This window comes from Peromyscus leucopus, chromosome 9 (assembly GCF_004664715.2).
Source record: "Peromyscus leucopus breed LL Stock chromosome 9, UCI_PerLeu_2.1, whole genome shotgun sequence".
NCBI lineage: Eukaryota > Metazoa > Chordata > Mammalia > Rodentia > Cricetidae > Peromyscus > Peromyscus leucopus.
The window spans coordinates 72,600,483-72,620,914 of NC_051070.1; the positions used below are offsets into that span (position 1 = coordinate 72,600,483).

The following is a 20,432-nucleotide window of genomic DNA, read 5'->3' on the forward strand; positions in this document are numbered from 1 at the left end:
TTTCTTTCCTTCTTTCTTCTGAGACAGGATTTCCCTGTGTAGCACCCTGGCTGTCCTGGGACTTACTCTGTAGACCAGGCTGGCCTCCAACTCAGAGATCCAACTGCCTCTGCCTCCTGAGTGCTGGAATCAAAGGTGTGCACCACCACCAAGATCACCATCACCGCCATCACCATCACCACCACCACCACACCCCTACAAACCTGTGGCCACCTGCTGGGATCCCAGATTGGACCTGACGAGAGTCCATCCTGATCAGGATTTCATGAAAACTTGCTTCAAATGTGGCTTACAATTGTGGAACTGGTCTTTCTGTCAAGAATCTCAGGATTAACAATAATTAAATCTTTTTTTTTTTCTCCTGGAAGTGTTTTATGTTGAATGGAGAAGAATTGGAGTCTTGAACATGACAGGATTATATTACCTCTAGTGAGCCAGCAATAATTTAAGAAGCCAGGATGCTAGACAATCAATGGCCACCAAGCCACCCTGAGGTAGTGGCCTCCAGGTGCCTTGTCTCATGAATTTGAAGAATGAATTTAATGGAAGGGAGTTTCCCATAGGAGCGTTCCTATAGGTGAGAATTTAGATAGGAAGCGAGCATCTCCCATGTAGCTGGAAAGGGGGTTGTGCAGCAGGCCCTGGGCTCAATCCCTAGCACTTCAAATAAATAGTTAAACAAATAAATAAATGTTCCATACTGGTTTTACCACCAAAATTGTTAATTTAAATAACCTCTGACACATCCTCTTAGAATTTTCATAATACATAATTGTTAAAAATCAAACAAACAAACAAAAAGGGACAGTATCTTATGTCGTAACAAAAGGCATCTCCACTCCCCTCTGGAGACTTCCAGGCCTGGAGCTATTTTTCTGGAATTAGAGGGAAGGGGAATCTCTTCACTCTCTAGTTCCCACAGAAGAGTGGCAGCCCTCTGCTCAGTCCCACCCCTTCTACCCTCAAGTGGCCCCAAATCCTCTCTGAAAGGGTTCAGTTCAAGTATCAGCACAGCAGCCTGGAAGACTTGGGATAAGGCAGAGTATGGAAGGCTTAGATGAACTGTCCTGGCTGCGGCAGGACCACATTGCCCCACACATAAATTAGCTGGGACGTAACTACCCTAGATTGTCCCATTTGAGGTTAGATCAACCCCAGACATGAACTAAGACTCCTCAGAGCTCTTGGATTAGTCACAGCATTGAAGAGAAGATTTCAGGAGGGAGCTACACCTGGCAGGGAGTCTGGAGTTTCTGGTTTGGAAGCTCAGGGAGGCGGGAGGCAGGGGAGGGGCCTCCAGTTAGTGGGAGGGCTGGTGACTGGAGCTGAGCCCCAGTCAGCTGTGTGGCCCAGGCCTGTGGAAGCCCAGACCGTCCAGGACAAAGGATATCAACAGTCTCCTGAATTCACGCAAGGGGACACTCCACTTGGGTCACCTGCTGCTCACTGCATTTGTCATTCTGAGGTCTCTGCTGATCCTACACCCCAAAGATGGAGGTACTGCTGGGAGTAAAAATTGGCTGCCTGCTTGCCCTTCTGGTTCTCACCCTGGGCTGTGGCCTTACTCCCATCTGCTTCAAATGGTTCCAGATGGATGCAGCTACAGGTATAGCCCCACTCTGTCTCTGTCCCTCACACCAAGGCTTAACCCAGCCCTTCCCTGACATCTGGCTCGGGTTCTCACAGCCCCCAAAGACATTAGGTGCTCTCTGTTGCTCTTCATTCATTCCCATTGATCTCGTTGCTAACTGAAGAATCACTTTTGCTTTCTTCTTAGGTCGTCACTACAGAGTTCTCAGCCTCCTGGGCTGCGTCTCTGCCGGGATCTTTCTGGGAGCCGGTTTGATGCATATGACTGCTGAAGCCCTGGAGGGCATTGAATCAGAAATTGAGAAATTCATGGTGCAGGTGGGTAGCAGAGAAATCAAGTGACGGGGCTATGTGGCCAGAACGATCACCAGAGGCCGGGAGGAAGCGGGAAGCAGCGGCGCACAGAGCGTGTGGGTCAGCAGCTGTTGATGGAAGGGTGGACGGTGGTCAGGTTGGGCTTCCAAGGAAAGCTTGATTGTGAAAGGGCGGGACAGGAGCCAGCGCTGCCCCAGACTCAGTCTAATTTCTGTTTCTGTCTCCCCAGAATAGTACAGGAAGTGAGGGAAATTCTTCTCATGATGCCGCTTCCAGTTCCGTAAGTATCTCTTAGCGCCTGTCTGGAGAGTGAAGAGAACCAGGGACTGTTCTTGCCCTTCTGGCTTGTGAGGAGTACCAGGAACCTCTTCTCAGTCCAAATCATGGAAAGAAAGAAGGCGCCAACCTAAGCCTTTGTGGGTGGGCCCTCAGAGAAAGCTCCTGCTTTACTCTGTCCGTCCTGCCCTGGACCCTCTAACACACTTCACGTTAGTTTCCGCTGTGGCCCCTCAGCCCCTCGGGGTCTCTCACTCTGCATGCCTGCTCAGCCTCGTTCCCTCTCTTGTTCTGTGGCCGCATTTCCCCGTTGGCTTCTCTCTCCTGACCCGTGTCCACCCAGGGTACTGTCTCCTTCCCTTCCTGGCTCACGGGTGTCTTTCTGTTCCTAGGTGGAGTATCCCTATGGAGAGCTCGTCATCTCCCTGGGCTTTTTCTTCGTCTTCCTTTTGGAGTCGCTGGCACTGCAGTACTGCCATGGGGATGCTGGAAGATCCACCGTGCAGGAAGAGGAATGGGGAGGGACCCATGCCTTTGGATTCCACAAGCACCTGCCTGTGCCTTCACCCTCACTGGGTCCCCTGCGCGCCCTCATCCTCCTGCTCTCTCTGTCCTTTCACTCCGTGTTTGAAGGTCTAGCTGTGGGTCTGCAGACATCAGTGGCCGCTACTATACAGCTCTGTGTTGCTGTTCTGGCTCATAAGGGGCTCGTGGTGTTCAGTGTAGGCCTCCGGCTGCTGAAGATTGGCACCGGGACACGGTGGGCCGTGTTCTGCATACTGTCTTTTGCACTCATGTCTCCTGTGGGCCTAGCCCTAGGGATGACTGTGACTGGAGGGGCCTCAGGACCAGCGCAGGGATTAGCCCAGGCTGTACTAGAGGGAGTAGCAGCTGGCACATTCCTGTATGTCACCTTCCTAGAAATTTTGCCCCGGGAGCTGGCCTGTCCTGAGGCCCCTCTGGCCAAGTATGGCTGTGTGGCGGCTGGTTTTGCCTTCATGGCTCTTATTGCACTGTGGGCCTGAGAGATTCCTCACTGCTCTGATGGACCTATCTAGGATGGCTTCTCCTGAGGACACCCCTAAATGACTTTGGTCCTCAGACACTTTTTCAGTGAGACTAAGCATTTACTAGGCACGGACTCTCCCAGATTTTCTCTGTGTGAGACCCTGTTCTTGCTCAAGACTTAGAAAGGATGTTTTGTCTGAGTGCCTATTTAACTGGAACATTGGTGTCAAGACCATCACTCCGGGGTTGCTATGATGTGTAATAAAATGCCCATTTTTCCCTCTCCCTTCAACCACGCTGTAATTCACATCTCTGATAGGGGAAAGGGAGTGTGGGTAGAACTGGGACCCGTAGTCACTTCAGTGGTCACAGGCCGTTCCCCCCAGACATAGAAGGATTGCTAAAACTTCAACAGCCCTTTGTCCCCTTACCCCTGGGAGCTGAGAATTAGAGCAGCATTTAGCGGAGGAAGGGCGTCTAAACCAGAAACCAGGGGCTAGGTGTTTTTCCTTCTAACTACCTCACCCGCTCTCAGTGCCTGCCTGCCATCCCCACCAAGTTCCTGTTTTCACACCGAGTCCTGTGTGGCCTCAGGGACACTCTTGCCATTCTCTGAGCTTCTCTCTTTCTGGCTGCCATTGGCTGAAGGATTAAAAGCCAGTGTTTGCAGAGGGGGACCGGCGCCAGATAAATACCTAGGGTGATTACTCTGCGCTGTAAGCACCTAGTGACTTTCCTTCTCCTGCCTGACCAGCTGCTACTAAGGACAGTGCCCAGAGCCGCCAAAGCCTGGAATTGAGGAGGACAGGGTAACTGCTCCCTGCCCTTGCCTGGCATCTCACACTTGGTGAGGAGACGAGGAAGGTGAGGGGTCTAGAGATATAGGAATAGAGGAGTAATATAGAAATAAAAAGTTATAAGCTTAAGAGATGGAAGCTGACAGCCATCAGCTCCGCCAACAAATAGGGATAAACCTTCTGGCCTTTCTTTGTTTTGCGATGGGAAGCTCTGTCAGCAACCCAAATGCTAGTTTTTAATGATTGCTTTCTACAGCCCCGGGGTTAGCTATTCTCAATAACCCCCTACTCCCACAACCAAAACCAAAGTTAACTTTTAATAGCGGTTTCTACATGACTCCTAGCATGCATCCCATGCCTGATGCTTACTTTCGCTATGAAAAGGGCCTTGAAACCCGCCCCCTTTGCCAAAGCTTCAGAATCCCAGACTCTAACTGTGGTCCTAGTTAATTGGTAAGCTTTTATGTCCCACGGTGGTGTTTTTTTTTTTTGTTTGTTTGTTTTGTCTCACGGAGGTGTTCTTTTTTTCTAATAAAGTTTGCTTCTGGTTTAATAGACTTTGGTGGTCTGTTCCCCATTATTACTTGACCCGGGACCCAACAGAAGGAAAGATGGGCCCGGAAGCTCACTGGCCCTCCCCAGTTTGCCCCTTCTTGTGATTTTCAGTGTGATAGCCCAAATAGCCTTAACATGAACAAACTCTCCTGAATCCTTCTTGTCTAGTCTTTGTCTCCTTTCTGCCCTATTCCCCTCCTGAAAAAGTAAGACATCTAAATCCACAACCAGGGATCCATGAGAAAGCAAGAGGTGGGCAAAACCAGGAGAGGGGCAGGGGAGAGCTCCTCCCTGGAGCACTGTCCTGGTGTCCTCCCAGCAGTAGGTGCAGGGAGTGAGGTGCCCAGGAGAACCTGGTGTGTGCCAGTGTACTGGCCTCGGCAGGGAACACCTGCAGCGTGACAGGTGCTGTGCTACGGTTTGTACACAGATCACCTCGCCGGCACAAGTCCAGCAGCGACATTATCCCTCTAGTAACCCGGGAAAACTGGCATTCAGAAAAGCTAAATAGTTGGATCTCTTAGCCAGTGGGGCCTCAAAACTCACTTTCCTATAACTGGATGAAAAGCTCCATATAGTCTTTCCTTCCTTGTGGATTTCCCCCCAAACAGCCATGTTCACCCTGTAAGTTAGAATCCCAGATCAGCTCAGAGAGTGTGCGGCATAATTGAGGAAGCTGAATGGAAGGGTGTTCAGTAAGGTGTGTGTGGGCAGGGTTCAGACAAAGCAAGGAATGTACAAAGGAACGTAAAATACCCTAGAGCTCAGTAATCAGCATGCTGTTAGTAGAAACTGGAAAGGACTGGCCCGGACAGCTGTGTCCTTGAACTACAGGGACCCAACCAGGAAAGTGCTAAAATAAATTATTTTCTTGTTCTGATTTGCTAATGTCTTATTGAGTAAAACCAAACAGAAGCCTGAGGCTGGAAATGGCTGGCTCTGCTCTAAGCATTGGGGAGACAGGAGAACCCTTGGGTTTGCTGGCTTCCAGTCTCGTCCAGAGCACATGAGTCTCAGGTTCAAGAGACCTTGGTAGTGCAGAACACCTAATGCCTTCCTACACATGGATAGACACAAGCTCTTGCACACATGAACACACACACACATGCAAATAAACAAATATTTTTAAAAAGCTGCAGCTGATCCACAGCAATAGCCTGGCACGGATCCACTGATTAGCCTTGCTAAATTGATATGTATTTGCTTATCAGTAAAAATCAATGTAAATGTTGCATCAGTTGTATACACCTAAATGTTTCTCTCAGTATTGCCTGCACTTTGAAATTCTGAAGTTTAGAGTTCCTTTTAAAGGAAGATTTATTTATTATTTTCAGATTTGATGTGTATGAGTGTGATGTATACATGTATGTATGCACTGTTGCCCTGGAGTCCAGGAAAGGGTGTTAGATGCTCTGGAGCTGGAATTACAGTTAAGTGTGAGCCTCCATATTAATGCTGGGAATAGAACCTGGGTCTTTTGCAAGAACAGCAAGTGCTCTTAACCTCTGAGTTGTCTCGAAAACCCAACTTTAGAGCTGCTTGTCTTCAGTTATTATTCAAAATAAAACACATGTCATTTCTTCTTACAATTCTTGGCCAGGATGTCCTTCCAAGTCCTGGAAAGACATATAAGAGATGTGTGGCGACCCTTTCTTAATCACCTAGACGAATTCAAGTGAGTCTCCAACCCTATGGAAGGATTTTTCCAACCCCATGCCTTTTCTTGACACCCAGCATTTAGACTGAACCTTGTCAACTCATTTCAGCAATATGGAAATCCATTAAGTACAACATCTAATTTGTCTCTCTGTGGTAGAGTGCTTGTCTCAAGCCCTGGGTTCAATACCCAGGGGAAAAAAGAAGAATTACTTATTAATTCATTTAATACCAACTGTAGATCTCACTTGACTTTCAGAGAATCAACCTGAGAGATACTGAGATTCCAAAACATTTAAAAGACAAGACACAAAATCAAAACTGAAGAAACATCCTTTGCTAAGAAGTAGGCATGGATGTAGAAACATATGGAAATTGCAGAGTCCCTAGAGAAGCAGAAACATCACAAAACACATCTAAGATGGAATAAAACAAGGAATTTGAAAGTTTTCAAATAGAAAAGGGATAATAAATGAATACACATTCATAATCCACGACATCCCATTAATAAGGGAGTACACACTCATCCATGGTGTTCTAAGACTTTCCAGGCACTCAGTAACAAAGATTGTTTTGTCTAGTTGTTGTGGGGTAGGTATCCACCAGAGAAGACTACCTGGACAATGTTTTTGTGAAGTCTTTGTTAGCCTGCCTGTGGCTCACTGGGTGTTCAGGATCCCAGAGTCATCCTGATCCTCTCTCATGTTAAGCTTTTAGGCATTAAAACCACATCCTGGGGGGCTGGAAACATGGCTCAGGGGTTAGGAGCACTGGCTGCTCTTCAGAGGACCCGGGTTCAATTCCCATCACCCACATGGCAGCTCACAACTGTCTGTAACTCCAGTTCCAGGGGATCTGACACCTTTACACCAGTGACCATAAAATAAAGTTAAATAAGTTATTTAAAAAAAAATAAAAAATAAAACCCCATCCTGGGCTGACATACTTTAGTTAACAAGAGCAGTTTGCCAGAAGTGAAACTACAGAAGCCAAAAAGCAAGGTTGGAACATTTAGAGACTTTCCCAGCACTGTGGACTTTGTGGGCTTAGGTCTTTGTTTCTGTTCTGGGAAGTGGTGCTGTCTTCATGCTGAGTTTTATGGCCTGAATGGTACTTCCATCATGGAGTCAGTTGTGCTGAGGTCTGGGGGCCTACCAAGTTACAGCGGCCTGTTACATAATGAACTTTTCATTCTTGTGTGAAGACAATAAAAAAATCATCCTTAGATCACTAACATGTTTAACTAACATCCTGGTTACTTTACTATGACAAGCTCTGTGCTGCAGTGCATACACTGTAGGACATTCTGCCGATGCACACCTGGCCTCCAGTAACATTGATGGAGTACATGGAGACACTGGGTAATAAATCTACAAAGTAATTCTTGGATGAGGATGTTATCTATTAGCCACAGATAGTACCATGATATCGGTATGGATGTCCCTAGGGATCATAAAATGGGGAGTGTGGGGCAGGGATGTGGTCCTCGCTTAGTCTGCATCTCTCCAGCATCACACAAAACAGGCTGTGGGGCTCCACACCTGTAACCCCAGGATTCGGGGGTGGAGGCTGAAAAATCTAATGTTCAAGGTCATTCTCAGCTATCCTCGGCCACACAGTGACTTCCTGGCCAGCCTGGGCTACCTTGAAGTGACAGAGAACCAATGAATGGACGCCGCCCACACTGGTTCTGAGTTGTAGTTTTTCACTGAGAAAAGAAAGCCCCTCCTCTGGCAACTGTCAGGTAGCCAAGGATTGCCCACTTTCCTCACCAAAATCACTAAAGACGCTAAAGGAAAGAATCTTCTTGTCTTTGGCACCCAAAGAGTGGGACTCCCATGGGTGGGTGTATCTGTAGATGAGGACAAACCTCTTAGCCAGCCTGGGAAAGGTAAAAGGCAAAAGATTTATAAACACAACGCAGGTCTCCAGACAGCCCTGCTGGCCTAAGAAGGGAACTGAAGATCATAGAGGCATCACCAGGAAAATTAGGTAAACTAACACAGTCCACCAATCACAGCTCAGAAGGGCTTCCCTACCCTCTCTTGTAACTACCTCACCTGCCTATGGAGATACCAGAGTGCTAAACCGGGAGGTGTCCGTGCTCCAGATTCTTTCAGAACAGAACAATGAGCAAGCCTCTTCAGCAGAGGGAGGTGGCAGGAGGCTTCCAAAGCATGGCTGACGCTGAAATGGCAGCTTAAGGAATCACCCCTTCTGATGTAGCCTGTTTACAGTGCCGGGTCCCAGCAGGAGGAGTAAGTGGACCTGGGAATGAGGAGTAGAACCCGTCGATCCCACGTACTGAGAGCTCCGCTGGGGCTACAAGAACTTCATTCCAGGGAGCATCGTGGATAGACTGGATTCCAGAAAAGCTCTTTCTGGTGCAGCCAAACTGGAAAGCTTGTCACACCAGCAAACACTCACAACTGCCTTTGTGCAATCTGAAGGGAGCAAGTTCGGTACTAAAAGGTCTGGGCGCGCGGTGGCTATAACAGGCTCAGAAATATGTTCTTTGAAAGTTAGACCATGTTTATGCTTCACAGATTTTTTATTTTATTTTATTTATTTTTTTATTCATTCATTATCTATCTATCTATCTATCTATCTATCTATCTATCTATCTATCTATCTATCTATCTATCTATCTATCTATCTATCTATCTATTTATTATTCACCTATTACCTTCCAGACCTCTGTCAATAACCAAGAAACCGCTACCCGTGTTAAGGGAGAGTTCTGGACTCCCTGTGGGTTGGAGCCAGGTGACAGGACGCCCCCTGCCGGCCAATGCAGCAATGCAGCCAATGTACCTTCCCCGGAGGAGGAAGTCGCCTGCCTTTTCGGCTGAGCCAGGCTGCATGCTGAAGGATTTGTTTCTGCTGGGGGTGGGGGAGCCGGCGGGGAAAGCCCCGACAAGGAAGCAAAAGAAGGTAGGGCAGAAAGACCCTGAGAGCAGGACACAGGCATGCAGGACTAAAATGGGAGTGGAGCCAGAGCAGCCCCTGGGCGTTCCCTGGAACAACTTTCTTAACAAGGTTATTCAAAGCAGACCCATGTTGGTGACACGTTGGGTTGGAACCCAGATAAAAAGAAGGAGAAGAAAGAAACTCCTTCCTGCCTGAGTGTCCTCACCCTCACCCTGGTAAGTTTATCTACCTATTGCGATAACATTTCTTCGCCACTCTCAGGAGCAACTTCTTCCGTCTCCAATGTTGACTGACAACCAGCAGCTCTTCAGGAATACTCCAGCCCTCCAGCTCAGATTGGCTGCTGAGACATCCAACCTTGTGGACTAAGCAACTAGGAGGTTCTCAGCCTCCCGTAAGACCTTCGTTGGAATACCCAGACTGTCACTGTTGTATTCTGTAAACCAGTATCCCTGTGTGTGTGTGTGTGTGTGTGTGTGTGTGTTTTCCCTTTAGAAGACCCTACCAGAACATGTACAATCCACTTTATATACACATGGACTCATGCAATCAACAGCTGCATAATTAGAGACCACAAGACAGACAACGTGAGAGTTGAAAGAGCATTAGTCTACACATCCACATTTTAGAGATGAGGGGTAAAGGCCTAGAGACCAGACTCAGATTCTATGAGAGAGAGAGAGAGAGAGAGAGAGAGAGAGAGAGAGAGAGAGAGAGAGAGAGAGAGTTATAGTTGGATTTTTGTTGTTGTTTACTCTTTAGGGGCAGGTCACCCAGCTCCCAGATAAATACACAAAGACTTATTCTTACTTATGAATGCCCAGCCTTAGCTTGGCTTGTTTCTAGTCAGCTTTTCTAACTTAAATTAGCCTGTTTTGCTTTAACTATGTTTTGCCTCTGGGCTTTTTACCTTTCTTTATTCTATATATCTCTCTTTCCTTCTTACTCTGTGACTGGCTATGTGACTGGGTGGAAGGCCCCTGGAGTCCCCCTCTCCTTCTCTCCTTCTCCCCTTCTCCTTTTCTCATTTCCTCCTCCTCCTCCTCCTCCTCCTCCTCCTTCTTCTTCTTCTTCTCTCTCTCTCTCTCTCTCTCTCTCTCTCTCTCTCTCTCTCTCTCTCTTTCTCTCCTAGATTTCTCCTCCAAATTATTCTCTCTGCCTGGCAGCCCTGCCTATACCTTCTCTCCTACCTAGCTCTTGGCCACTCAGCTCTTTATTAGACCAATCAGGTGTTTTAGGCAGGCACAGTAACACAGCTTCACAGAATTAAACAAATGCAACATAAAATAATGCTACACATCTTTGCATCATCAAACAAATATTCCACGGCATAAATGAATGTAACACATCTTCAACTCATATTCCACAACAGACCGTTTCTAATAGGCCTTAGCTTTCTGAACATTTGCCATTAGCCCCTTCATAAAATCTTCCCAGGATGGTGAAGAAAGAACTGCTTGCTTCTCGTTAATCAGACCGCCCCCCCCTCCCCCACCATCCACAAGTTGCCAGAGTGGTCTCAGGCTGTCCCATGGTGCAATACCCATGTGCTTTGCATATCAGACAACAAATCGAGCCAGACACATTGCTGTGCAACCAGGGTTCCTTTCTAGGGGTTGTTAGTCTCACTAATGAAAGAATTTTAAAACATATTCGAAGAAAACTCGTTGTATTAGAATTTAGGAGAAAAACCACAGGGCAGGCAAGCTGACAATGCCAGCAGCCACTGAGAGGGAAGCGATGAAGACAGGAAAATCCTGCCTTCAGAATACCAGGCAGCAGCGTTTGCCGATGAGCAACTGCAGAAAGCGATATCCAGAGAAAGAGTGAGGAAGCTCAGAGTCAAGTCAGGGCAAACCTGCTTAGGATTTGGGTCAGTATCCAAAGGGAAAGTTATGGGGTTTCTTGTTTTTGTTTTGCTAAAACTCGGTAAAGCAGGCAGGCTTCGAAGTAGAGATCTGCAAGTAACTGCCTTGAGGTGAGGGCTGGAGAGATGTATTAGTGTATTATCCCATTAAGGGGATAATTATTCCTTCCATCTCCTTAGTGTTTCTTCCAGTGACTCAACTGAGGCGTAGTCTCTGTTGTAATTTACACAACAGGGTAGGTTCAGAGAAAGCTGCTGATAAATCATCCTTCAGGTGAGCTTATTTGGAGAGCATCATGGCCCCAGGTAGCCATGATAGTGTCTTGAAGTGGGAGACTATTATGAGAGAAGAGAGATACCACCACATCATGGCCACAGGCAGCCAGAAGAGGTTCTCCAGGAGAGGGAGGGGAAGATTTCCTTCAATTCCAGAGGTCAAGGAGGCCCTCTGAATTATATATACAATGTTCTGATCTTGGAAGCAGATCTCAGGGTCAAGTCTCCACCCAGGGCAAGAGGCAGAATTCAGATTCAATTCTTTTGACCAGTTTTCCTTCAATGGAGCAGAAAAAGCACATTATGGTAAATGAGAGGTGGGGTCCAAAGCTAATTATGAGAGAAAAATCCATCCTCGTGGCCTCCAAGCCTGCTAATGCTTATCTAGATACCTAACACTTGCATAGCTCTGCACAAAATGTCATTGAAATAGGAGAATCTCTGAAAGTAAACTGCATGAGACGGAGGTAGTTGGTGTTTGCCTTCTCCTGTCTCCAACTGGGTTCTTGTCCTGCCCTCCTCTAAGAATGGAGTGGAGAGAGATCAAAGACTACAAGTGGGAGGTACTCTGTCAGTTCAGAATTAACCACCTTAAATGGGATGAAGCAAAACAGACTGTCATGTGTTATGCCCAGATCCCAGGGACCCCCGAAAGACCACCACAGAGACTGAATCCCATATGTAAAAGCAAAGAGCCTTTATTCAAGCTAGAGCTCAGACTCTCCATCTGCCCATCAGACACAGGGGTGAGAGCAGAGTGCTGAGCTCAGGCAGGATGGGGTTTGTCAGAGGTTGGGGGGAGGGGACTTCCAGGGTTCAGGACCCTGGTTGGCTGACATTTGTGTAGGGGTATCTGTAAAAGGGGAATCGGTATGTGCTAGGCTCAGGGATATCTTATCTAATCTTATCTGAGGGTTGGAATGTTGGGGATGCCAGGGCCATGTGATAGTCACCAGAAGCACCAACCACAATGAAATGGAGCAGGTTGGGATCTAGAAGGCAGGCTGTGTCTATGCTGCCAAAGAGATGATCCAAGCCCCTCAGGAAGACCCAAAGGATTGTGAATAAATCCCAGATATTGAGCTGTGAATTCTTTACACTGTTGGGACTCGGTGTTGCCTTTTACAAATTATGGTTGTGCTCTATGTCTTCATTCCTGAGGTAAAGAGGTACTTTATTTTGATATTGCAAGAACACACCATTAAAGGATTTTAAACTTCTTTAAAAGGGAATTTTAGAGTTTGAAAAAAATTTTTTTTCAATAAACTGGATATCTTCAAGAAACAGTTTTTTTTTTAAATGTTTAAACTTTTTTTTGTTTTGTTTTGTTTTTCAAGACAGGGTTTCTCTGTGTAGCTTTGCGCCTTTCCTGGATCTCGCTCTGTAGACCAGGCTGGCCTTGAACTCACAAAGATCCACCTGCCTCTGCCTCCTAAGTGCTGGGATTAAAGGCGTGCGCCACCACCGCCAGCAGGCTATAGGACATTTTTAAATTTATAAGTTATTTTATTAAAATGTCTTTATTAATATATGATCTTGATAAGTAGGTAAATAAAAAGCTAAACTTAGGAGCATAGCTAAACACCAGAGACTGAAGTATTCGTATCTTATGATGCAGTAAGACAATGACCTAAGCAGTATGACTAAGAGCTTGGAACCACTGGCTTAGAGAATGTCTCTCCTTACTTCAGGTCTATTTAAGCTAACAGAGACTGGTTTAAAGATATATGTCTAACCTTCTTGGGTTTTTTTTTTTTTTTTCTAGCATGTTAAGCCATCATTATTTTTGATAAACTGAATCACACAGAGAACTGTTATGTTCTATAATGGTACACTATATAAGGATCAGGAAAGTTCCAAGCTTCTTTATGGACTATGTATATAAACAAGTCTTATCTTGATACTAAAAGAGCTTCAAACCAGAAATTGTTATTTTTATTATACACTGTTAAAGATGATTAGGTCCTAAGAAGTTTGGGACTGTACTTTATAGATAATGGTCCTCAAACTGTCAAAGACTTGCTGAATATGGCATTTAAGATATTTAAACTTGTGTAACAAACAAGACTCCCAGATCCTAGCAGTGACCCCCAAGTTCTCTAAGAAGACAATAGACACAGTGATGGGCGACTCCACCTGGGCTGTGGTAATGCTAACCAGTGGGCAAGACTGCCCCAATGCCTTGCCTGCAGTCAAGGCTTGGTCCAAACCATGGACAAGAAGGACACTGGAGAGTTGATTGCCCTACTTTGCTTCTCCCATGCTTCTCCTCCACAGGAAAGCCTCTCATCTTCCGGGGCTGGCAGCCAAGACTGCTGTCTTGATACCCCTGCACCCAACACCATGGAGACCACAGGAGCCTGAGATAACTGTTAGGTAAAGGACTATGGACCAGTCTCCGTCATATGGGTCGGTCCTTCTCAGATCTCTGACACTGACCACTAAGCTAACTGTAGCTTTGTCAGCTAGGCAGCCCCAGGCAACCATGTTCTTCCCCAAGGCTGCAGCCACCTTGTTAGTTCATTAGTTAGTTAAACTAAGTTTCTTGTTTTAAAAAAGGCAGACAGGTTTGCCTTGTTCACAGGCTACATATTAAAGACAAACAGGTTTCAGATGTAACTTTTCACTAAAAGACCATGCCTTACAATGACTGTTCTCAGTAATAACTACTTGTGTCTCTGATAAATGATTAAAGTCCATATAAGGTATGTAAGAGTCTGAAGATATAAAGACTTAAGTAAATTCCAAGGGTCTCAAAAATGATTCAAGACATATAAATACAAAGTGTAAAGATACATTGTTACACTGAGATTTCAAAGGTTCAAACTTTTAACATGGACAAATGGAGTTCTGATAAACTGGAAAAACACTGACTACTTACCACTCAGTCACAAGATCAAGATTTTAAATTTCCTCTTCTAAGTCTTCTAAGCATAGACTTAAAGGTACTTTTCATTGGGCTAAAATATATATCTAGCTTTCTAGCCACAGCCTTTGCCCTGACACCAAGGTGTAAATCTGTTTCAGTTGCTTTACAGACACCTGTTAACTACTTTTTTTTACTACAGTGTGGACTTCATACAGTGGTTAATGCTAATGTACTTAAAACTTTTCTTTTTTTTTTTTTTTTAGCTGAGGACCGAACCCAGGGCCTTGTGCATGCTAGGCAAGCGCTCTACCACTGAGCTAAATCCCCAACCCCAGTACTTAAAACTTTTATCGTCCCTGTCCCCATTACAGGCTGAAAAGGGCTAAGTCAAACGGAAACTCCATGACATAGGGGCCAAAATGGAGGCCTATGATGCTAACTGACATACAAGGAAAAATGGGGTCAGATGCACTAACAAGCAGATTCATTAACTAATAGTTCTACAATAGAATAGGACACTTGGCCTGCTTTATACAAAACAAAAATATATCCATCCATCACACGGCCTTTGGCCCTTCTGCTTCTGCTAATTACTGTTGGTTCTAACATCATTGATACAATAACTAAATGATAATTCCTGTTTGGGTATCATTAAGCTAATGGTTATTAAACCCAAATGTAAACCAGTACCCATCATAGAGTCAAGGGTTTGACCCAGGATACAGCTTTAGGGGAGAATGTTAGATCCTATGTTAACCTGTATGCCCCACCTGCCCAAAGACCAGGTGACTTCCTGGGAGTCTGAGAATTATAGTTCTTGAAAAATAACAGCAAAGCCTCATGGGAAAGTACAGTGGCCTATGGGTTTTGTCCATATAAGCCCCACCAACACATGTTTTGGGGGCCACTCAGCTGGAAAGTTACCAGGTGGTGGTCCTTATCAAATTCCATCATGGTCAGTATTTAACATTTTAATAACTGCTTGCTTTAATTTGGCCAAAAGGGTGGAACTGGTTTTTCTCTGGCAAATGTCAGGATTAACACCTGCTCCCTTCATCTGGGGGATTTCACTCGGCTGGGTGGGTGGCTGAGTCAACTGGTTGGTTCCTTCTGCTGTCACCCTTGGCGGCTCCTTTCCCCTAAGGTTTGAGTACAGCGGTTGTCAGCAAACTCAGTGTGGGAGGCGGCCCCTACCGCTAACTTAGCAACAGCTTCATATGCTTCACAAGAAGTCACCACTGGACAGGGACGGAGGCACAGCACCATTCCATCCCCCACAGCGGCCAGAAGAGATTTCTTCCCCTTAGGAATCCGCCCAGACCTGGCCAAGGTCTTTGGCTTCAGGTACGGGTTCCAGGAAGAGTCGGTGTGAAGCGCGGTTGGCTTTATCAGCTAGAAGGTGCTTCCAGAGGGAGAAGCACACCCGGACAGCGTGGGCGTCTCACGAGTCACAAGGAGGTGTCTGTACAGTAGGAACATGTAGGATTTGGGCTAAGCAACGCTTCCCTTCCCGACATTGTTCAAAGAGTGTAGCTCACAGGGTTAAACGGCAAAGAATTTTCCTCCATAAACAAAGTTATGAGATGGGCTTCTTGTGGGTGCTGTTCAGGTTTAGGAGAAGGAGGGGAGGGATGCTGTAGGAGTCTAGCAGAATTGCAGTATCTAGGGTAAATGTTAGAATGAACAGTTGTTTTCACTGTATCTAGGGTAAACGTTAGAATGATCAGTTGTTTTCACTGTATCTAGGGTAAATGTTAGAATGAATAGTTGTTTTCACTGTATCTAGAGTAAACACTAGCGTGAATAGTTGCTTTCTAAAAGTGTTTTGGCCTTGAAGAAATCATGGTGGAAATCAGTGATTGTTTTCTGTGATTTATGGAGTTGTTTTCTGGAGCAGCTTTACAGCCTTTGCATGACTTTGGTCACAAGACGCTTTTGGCACACCTGAAGCTCTTGGATTATTGGGCACAGCAAACAGTACATAATAAGGGCTGAGCTAGCAGGGCTGTGAGCCTTTCCTTCAGACAGACATATGAATTAGAATAAGGACTTTGGTATGAGGAAATAGTTTACCCAACAAACAACTTTGTGTAACCATCAATAAAAACTCCATCAGAGGCTGGACCTTCCTGCTGCCACACAGGCCTAAAATTCATCTTGGAGTGGCCTCTTTCTTTGATTGACTCACATAACACAGAACACCCTGACAGAGTGCTAAAAACTTAGAGCCATGCATCCTTCCAGTCCCAAGTGAGGAGTTTGTTGACTGCCCCTCGACAAGTTGTTCTTGGGAAACATACTGTCTCCGTGTTCAGTTTTGGACCCTTCAATGGTGCCTGAAGCTTTCTAACTTTGCCCGCAGAATAGGAGAGCCGGATGTATTAGCTCAGGAGGCTGTGGGTTTAAGATGCTGCCCACTCTTAGACACCAGATCTGGCAGCCTGAGACATCAGGGAAGCAGTTGCATGCTTGCTTGTCTGAGTGCTCTCCCCTCTCTCTCTCCCAACCCCCACCCCCAATCCTCACCCCTCCCCACTCCCACCCCATACAGAAAGTAAAGAAGCAGCTCTGATGTACAGTGGCCTTCCAGTACAATCCCTTTGGATCTCAAAGAGAAATGTGTGCTCTTTTGCAGTACCTGGCTCCTTGGCGGGTGGCCTGCATCAAAATTAGGTGTGAAACTTCCAATTTAAATTAGGAAGGCCTCCCAAAATTTCAAAGCTCAGATTCCCACTTTGTTGTGAGGTTCCTCTGAAGTTGTCCCTGTCTGTCTTGGGTCCAGTGCTTGCGCTCACTCTCGCTTTCTTGCTCTCTCTGCTCTGTCTCTTAATGAAGCTAGAGGATGTGGAGGGGGCAGGATCTCCAGGAACTCAGATGGACTTCAAACTTGCTATATAGCTAAGACTACCCTTAATCCTGATCCTCCTGCCTCCATCCTCACCTCCCCAGTTCCCCACTCCCCACCTCCATAGCCCCACATCCTCACACCTACACCCCACCCTCATGTCCTAGGTTGACATACTTCAGTTAACAAGAACAGTTAGCCAGAAGCAGAACTACAGAAGCAAAGTTAGTAAATTTAGAGACTTGCCCAGAACTATGGACTTTGATGGATTAGGTCTTTAATTTCTTTTTTGGCAAGTGGTGCTGTCTTCATGCTGAGTTTTATGGCTGGAATGGTGGTACTTCTATCATGGAGTCAGTTGTGCTAAGGGGTGGAGTCATTTATACTTTTAGCAAATGATGTTGTGAGGTGGGTTTATGAGGGGAATCATGAGGTCTAGGAAAGGAGAGTACTAGACAAACAAAGTTGTGCATTATTTTAGCCCTCAGTGGCACAGCTGTGGGCATCACAGGGACTTGGAGTGGGTAATGGTAGACAGAGACACAAAACTCTGGGTTCTCTTCAAGAATGAACAATTGTTATTTTCCCACTGCTGTTTATATATGATTTCCCTAGCTACCAGAAATCTCACTACAGGCAGAGCTTGAGCAAAGAGTCTTTGTCGCCCTTATCAGAGTTCTTCCTTCTGCCCTGCCCTGCCCTTGTGGCCTTGTTTTGCCCTGGAGGACATTCCTCCTAAAACCTAGATCTTGTACCTGCAGTTTTCCCTCAGTCAAGGGACCACATCTGGGTCAGTGCTTGAGAAAGGAGCTGCAGACCATCTGGACACCAACAATTCTGTCATATATACATTTTTTTTTCAGATTGACCTACAGATTCAATGCCATTCCAATTAAAATCCCAACCAAAGGGGTGACTGCCAGGCTAGGGCCAGAGTATCCCACCATCCATTCTACCTGTGCACACTGTGTGGGGTGTGACAGTCACCCCTCAATGAGTACCACAAGAATGCCTTCAGTGGCACCAATCATGGCTCCCAGAGTGAGGACTCGCTGTACCTGACCACAGCCAATGAGTGGGGGTTCCAATCACCCACAGCAAGTATGGAGTGACAGGAAATGTAGGGCTCCACAGGGTCTACCTGGAGCTACATGCATGGAGTCACTCTGCAGAATCGTGAGTGCACAAGAGAGATGCAAGACTTTTCACAGACACAACCAACCCAGAACCCTGTCTGCCTGGGAGGTCCCTCTGTGGTGTCTGTGCAATTCCAGAAACCTGATCAAAGGTTCAAGATCTGCTTTTGTTCAGTAGCCTTCCAAGGAGATGTGTAGGAGGCCCCTGAACATGAAGAAGACGGTTTTAGCTTCATGCAACAATGTTCTTTGAGCTCTGGGGAAAAACATCACAGTAAACTAACTTGCATCATTGTGCAAATCATCTTTCCACTGTTTGATAGACACCTAAGACAAATGGCTTGAAAGAAGCAAAGATTTAGTTTGATTCCTACTTTCAAAGATATCAGTCCACGGTCAGTTGGCCCCTTGTTTGGGGGTCTGTGGTAGAGAACAGAACATGGTGAGAAGCACATGCTAATCAAAGCTGTCAAGGTCATAGTAGAAGAAAGGGGGGCAGAAAAGGGCACCTGGGGTCCCAATATTCCCTTCAAGGACTCGCCCACAGTGTCCTAACTTCTTTCTGCTGAGTCCTGTCTCCAATGGTTACCATCCACCAATAGCACCACGGGCTGTGGGCAAGCATTTATTACATGAGTCTTTCAGAGATATTTAAAACCTGGCTCATAAGCTGGGTGTGGAGGGTGCAAGTCTATAACCCCAGCACTTGAGAGGCTGAGGCAGAAGGATGGCAAATTGGAATACATTCTGGGTTTCCAGGAAAGTTAAACCAAACCTAGACTACAGAGTGAGACCCCGACTCAACACTTCCTAAGCCCCCCCAAAAGATGAGTCCCTAAAACCAGGTCACTATGACAATATTGTAAGTGCTGTGCACTGTCGTTTCCATGGACAGCCCTGCACTTGGAAGAGCCGTGGTCAAGACTCTGCTGGCACTGGGCATCTGCCAGTCAGCAGGTTAAGAGCAGTCATTGCCACAGTGTCCCAGGGTGGAAGAAGTTCCAAGTGTTGGACACCTGCTCTCACCAGTGGACTCTACACCAAGAGATGTCTACCAAGGGGAGCAGCAAAACACTCACTGTGGCTTTTATGACAAATGCACAAGTATTTCTTGATATGCCTTATGACATTGATCAAGCTTCAAAAACTACTTACTGCTAGGGTAAGTTATGGGTGTACTTCATAACATCTGGAAATGTGCCTCTGATTGGGATGCAAGGGAAGTTTCTTTTAACAAAAGAATTAGAGGGGTTTTTATTCTGTTGAAGCTCATCTCATATCCATGTAGCACTGGGAGTGTAGCTCAGTGTCAGAACATTTATCTGGAGTGCACAAGGCCCCAGCCAGGTTCAAGCCCCAGAACAAAGACAAACACATACAAATTCACATGAATGTTTAGTGTATTTGGATTAACTTTGACTTATACTAGGGGATCTTAGATAAAGAAATGTTCTCCTGAAGGTCCTCAGTGTAATACTAGATCCTTTGTACTAGTTCTGGGGGCAGATGTGGGTAGCTGGAAATGGACAAAGTAATCTTATGCAGGAAACAATCAGAAAAATATGCATGACCTTAGTACAATTTTTTCTTATTGTTTCTGAATACAGTTTTTAAAAGTTTGTTAACTTTAACTTATGTGTGATTGTGTGTGTGGATGGGATTGTGTGTGTGTGTCACATGTGTGCAGACACTGATAGTGTCAGATTCTGTGGGAGCTGTAGTTCTGTGAGCCCTGGGGGACAAACTAGAGTCCTCTGGAACAGGTGTCTGGAAGAGCAGGAAGTGTCCTTAACCACTGAACCATCCCACCGGTCCTTAAGATTTAGTTTTATTTGTGTGTATCTCAGGGTCTGTGTACATGTGTATGTACATGCCAACAGAGGCTATCTGAGGACCTGTGATCCCATGGAAACGGAGTTAAAGGAAGTTGTAAGCCACCTGACATAGGTCCTGGGACCAGACGTACGTCCTCTGAAGAGCAGCAAGTGCCCTTAACCACTGAGACTTTTCTCCAGATCTCAACAACATAGGATTTTAAAATTGAGGGCAGAAATGTAAATATCTCTTGGGAATCTGGCTTCCCAAGACTCTGTTTCCTCTAAGTACCTAGCCAGGCTATCAGGAACCTTGGTCTGTCTGTAACATGGTCACAGTCACAAAATCTGCAGCCAGTCAGCAGGGGCTACACAGATCTTTGTGCAGAATTCATAGTCAGACTTCAAACTGTCCTGGGCAAGATGACTCGGAGTTAGATTCCTTACAGCAGAGTTAACAGCATTGCTGTCAGGGATCCGTTGGTTGGCCAAGTGAA

General features: G+C 46.0%; 1 protein-coding gene across 2 annotated transcripts; it reads left to right on the forward strand.

Annotated features, from left to right (window-relative positions):
- The first annotated feature begins 980 nt into the window (after positions 1–980).
- Positions 981–3,481, forward strand: LOC114682270 (zinc transporter ZIP2-like). 2 transcript variants are annotated; one of them, XM_028856125.2, is made up of 4 exons: positions 981–1,606; positions 1,778–1,908; positions 2,135–2,185; positions 2,574–3,481. In XM_028856125.2, the coding sequence occupies exons 1-4, from the start codon at positions 1,492–1,494 to the stop codon at positions 3,204–3,206; spliced, it is 930 nt and encodes a 309-aa protein (XP_028711958.1). In that variant the 5' UTR covers positions 981–1,491; the 3' UTR covers positions 3,207–3,481. The 2 variants fall into 2 exon arrangements, with proteins under 2 accessions (XP_028711958.1, XP_037064459.1); XM_037208564.1 differs by having other exon boundaries at positions 983–1,497.
- Positions 3,482–20,432: the final 16,951 nt, after the last annotated feature.

Bases quoted from the DNA above. Each gene is read 5' to 3' on its own strand.
- LOC114682270 (XM_028856125.2), top strand. From the start codon at position 1,492: ATGGAGGTACTGCTGGGAGTAAAAATTGGCTGCCTGCTTGCCCTTCTG. The intron at 1,909-2,134 runs GTGGGTAGCAGA...CTGTCTCCCCAG, and splicing joins TTGAGAAATTCATGGTGCAG to AATAGTACAGGAAGTGAGGG. The intron at 2,186-2,573 runs GTAAGTATCTCT...TTCTGTTCCTAG, and splicing joins ATGATGCCGCTTCCAGTTCC to GTGGAGTATCCCTATGGAGA.